Source organism: Hippocampus bargibanti, linkage group LG09, assembly GCF_051943395.1.
Source record: "Hippocampus bargibanti isolate YZ-2025 linkage group LG09, ASM5194339v1, whole genome shotgun sequence".
Taxonomy (NCBI): domain Eukaryota; kingdom Metazoa; phylum Chordata; class Actinopteri; order Syngnathiformes; family Syngnathidae; genus Hippocampus; species Hippocampus bargibanti.
Window position 1 is genome coordinate 1,795,001 of NC_142742.1, and position 3,753 is coordinate 1,798,753.

At 39.1% G+C, this 3,753-nt stretch overlaps 1 protein-coding gene across 1 annotated transcript in view; it reads right to left on the reverse strand.

Annotated features, from left to right (window-relative positions):
* Positions 1-3,469, reverse strand: part of pls1 (plastin 1 (I isoform)) — a 13,492-nt gene extending 10,023 nt beyond the window's left edge. Inside the window, exons 1-4 of the mRNA XM_089003840.1 lie at positions 3,336-3,469; positions 1,707-1,782; positions 450-610; positions 50-179 (exon numbers count right to left, since the gene is read on the reverse strand). Coding sequence (XP_088859966.1) covers positions 50-179; positions 450-610; positions 1,707-1,776 — 361 coding nt within the window. The 5' untranslated portion in view covers positions 1,777-1,782; positions 3,336-3,469. The remainder of the gene's footprint in view (positions 1-49; positions 180-449; positions 611-1,706; positions 1,783-3,335) is intronic.
* Between the last annotated feature and the right edge of the window lie 284 nt (positions 3,470-3,753).

The window sequence follows — 3,753 nt, forward strand, 5'->3', positions numbered from 1 at the left end:
ATGAATGAATAAATACTCCATGTTGGTTGGTGGGTTCTAATTGTCGCACCCGAATAGGAGTGTTGCGTCCCCACGCTGGAAATTCCCGACATCCCTCCAAAGGACCGGATGCCATCCTTCCTGGTGATGGATTTGCGGAAGGTCTCGCTTAATTTCTTGCTCTTCAGCTCCTGATAAATCTAAATCAAAATAAAATACAAATGAAAATACAGTAAAGTCTCGTTATATCGATATTCAAGGGAGTCCGAAAAAATATCGATATAACCGGGACTATCGATATATCCGACCCTGTTTGCATGTAATTTTCTCCGTGCGTGCATAGAAATAGTATCGATATAACCGGGACTATCGATATATCCGATATCGATATAACCAGACTTTACTGTAAAATAAAATAAAGACAGCAGTGGAATTTAGCATCTTGCAGCGTATCAAACTCTTGATCTCACCGAGACAAACTCCTCAAAGCTGATCTTCTCATCCTTGTTGGTGTCGCCGGCCACGAAGGTCTCCACTATCTCCCGCACTTGATAACCGGGGAGGGAGAAGCTAGCTTCGCGAAACAACTCCTGCAGCTCAAAATCGCTCACGTAGCCGCTGTTGTCGATATCTCAAGAAAACAAATAAACACAAGGTAAGATAAAAACGTTGTCACAATCGTCAAGCTCTGAAGAATTTGGGGAAAAAAAGGACAACCGACGTCACTTTTTTGTTTCCTAACTGACATCAGAAAAACGTTTTATAGCATCTAAAATACCCCAAAAAACGCAGTATGATATTTTGAGTCAAATGCAAAACACCAATAAAAATGACTTCAAGTGTCCCAAAACTACTTCAAAATGGCAAGTTTCAGAAGGTCCCGCCCCCTTGATCGTGACGTCACGCCAAGACGTCTTGCCTTGCTGGAGAATCAAAACAATGGCTTCAGATTCAGAGAAGATGCTTTCTTGTTACTCATCCAGTTATGAATATGATTCAAATAGTTCTGAAGAGGAAAGTTTGCAATCGATTAAATCATTTATTTCGTGTCATTTTGAGGGGGGGGGGAAATGTAGCACCGAAAAGAGGCAGAAGATGGCGACAAAGCTCCATGGAAACAATTTTTGTCAGTGAATATCAAATAGATGCTCGATGCCACACACAAGGATTCACCATTGAGTTATTTATGTGTTTTCCTTCTAATTTCGCCATCAACACGGATCAACACAAGAAGTTTTCAGACCAAACAAAGTACCGCAAAATGCATTGAGGTGATGCAAGGTATGTCCTTTCTCGTTGAGGGGCGTTCCTTCAGTGACGTGACGTGAGGACTCGTCGCCAACTCAAAAACAAGACTTTCGTAATATTCAGCGCGAGTCGTAAAATGTAAAATATATCTATATGCGGTGGAATCTTTGTAAAATACGCTCAGTCGAAGTCATTGGAAGCCATTTTACAAATTATGGACACAACTTGTCCGGAGACGTCGGTTGTCCTTTAAAAATTGTGTTGCGTTTCACTTTTGCTACAACGCATAAAACCGTCCGTCCACTGTCTGGATATATGGCCCTCATGTAATTAGATCAAATGGATGATGAACAGATCGGCAATGATTTGCAATGGAAGTACAAATATTATACACGCCATGTAGGCAATAAAAAAAAAAAAAAATACTGTCTTAACTTTACTGTCAAAGGGAAGGCGTGTGTGCACGTGTATGAACTGACCGACTTTATTGAACGCCTCCCGGAGATCTTCCAGGTCCTCCCGGGAAATATGGGTAACCTGTTTGTGCATGGTGGCCTGGAAAACACACACACACACACACACACACACACACACACACACACACACACGCACGCACGCACACACACACACACACACACACACACACACGCACATGAGTAAATGAATGAATGAATAAATAAATAAATAAATAAATAAATAAATAAATAAATAAAAGTTACATGCGTAAATGTGACTGTGTGTGTGTGTTTTTGTATGGAAATATGGAAATGTTTATTTAAAGGACAACCGACGTCTCCGGACAAGTTGTGTCCATAATTTGTAAAATGGCTTCCAATGACTTCTACTGAGCGTATTTTACAAAGATTCCACCGCATATAGCTATATTTTACCTTTTAAGACACGCACTGAATATTCAGGAAGTCTTGTTTTTGAGTTGGTGACGAGTCCGTACGTGACGTCACTAAAGGACCGCCCTTTACCGTAAAAAAGACGGATTGTAGCGGTCCTTCCATCACGTCAATGTATTTTGCTGCACTTGTTTGGTCTGGGGACCTCGTGTTGCACCCAAAAGCCGCCAGAAGGCCAGAAGAGGGCGTCCAAGCGCCATATAAGGTATTTATCAGTCTGTGTAAACGGTAGTGGCCACAGGATGTCGCCATTTTGTGCCTCTTTTGTTGGGTGAGATTTTCCCCACTGTTGCCTCAAAATGGCACAAATAAATTATTTAATCGATTGCAAACATGTATGCTTTCCTCTTCAGAACTATTTGAATCATATTCATAACTGGATGTGTAACAAGAAAGCATATTCTCCGAATCTGAAGCCATTGTTTTGATTCTCCAGCAATGCAAGACGTCTTGGCGTGATGTCACGATGGGGGCGGGACTTTCTGAAAATGCCCAATTCGCAGCTCAATTTTTTGCAGATTTTGGACACTTGAAGTCATTTTTATTGGTGTTTTACATTTGACTAAAAATATCATACTGCATGTTTTGGGTATTTTAGATGCTATAAAACGTTTTTCTGATGTCAGTTAAAAAACAAAAAAGTGTCCTTTAAAAGAAATGGAATCATAATGGAATCATTGTAAAATGTATATGGGTTTTAAAATAGACTGTTTTTTGATTATTTACAAAAATAATGATTTAAAAGATTATCAATGAGGAAAAAAACAAATAAATACATTAAAAATATTTACAGTATATGAAAAATAGAGAGGAAAAAAGGGCTATATTTCAACACTAATTTATTTTTAAAGGTCATTATTTATAACAAGTGGAATTATAATTGAATCATTGTAAATGTAAAATATATATGGATTGAAAAAAGAGTGTTTTTTACTATTAAAAAAATGAATTTAAATGTTACTCAATGAGGAAAAAAAACGATTACAGTTTTTTTTTATGTGAAAAATTGAGAGGAAAAAAATGGCTACGTTTCTACACATTACATGGATTGTAATACTCGGATACTCGGATATAATACTCGGATTGTAATACCGCATTAAAGACGGGAAGGATGTGGCTTGCCGACCAGATGTTGCTTCCCCTCCCAAATACACGCACACGCATGCACACAAAAACCAAAAATAAAATCAAAATGGTTACCTTGACAATTCAGCTGGAAACCAAAAGTCCTCCCAGACCACCACCAGAGCGGAGCCGATCGGCGGCGTCTTGTCCTCCGCAGATGACGCAGGAAGACGCACAGCGGCTTATCACTCCGGAGGAGAGGACCTTTGGCCTGTTTGGACCCTGCGATGGGCGTTGTCCATACGGTTAACATTTAACACTTATTGCTTTAAATATCTCAAGACAACCGTGGCCCAAAAATATCAGAGGAGTCTGCCATTTTGGCTCAAAGTGGCCATTTTGTTGTTAAAGCGCTATATAAATTTATCTGTATTGTATTGTGTTGTATTTTAGGCAATCGGAAAATACTTTTTGGCAGGATGCTAGATATTGTCTTGTAATGAAAACAGAAACACAATTAAGACTTATTGTTTTAAATGTCTCAAGACAACAC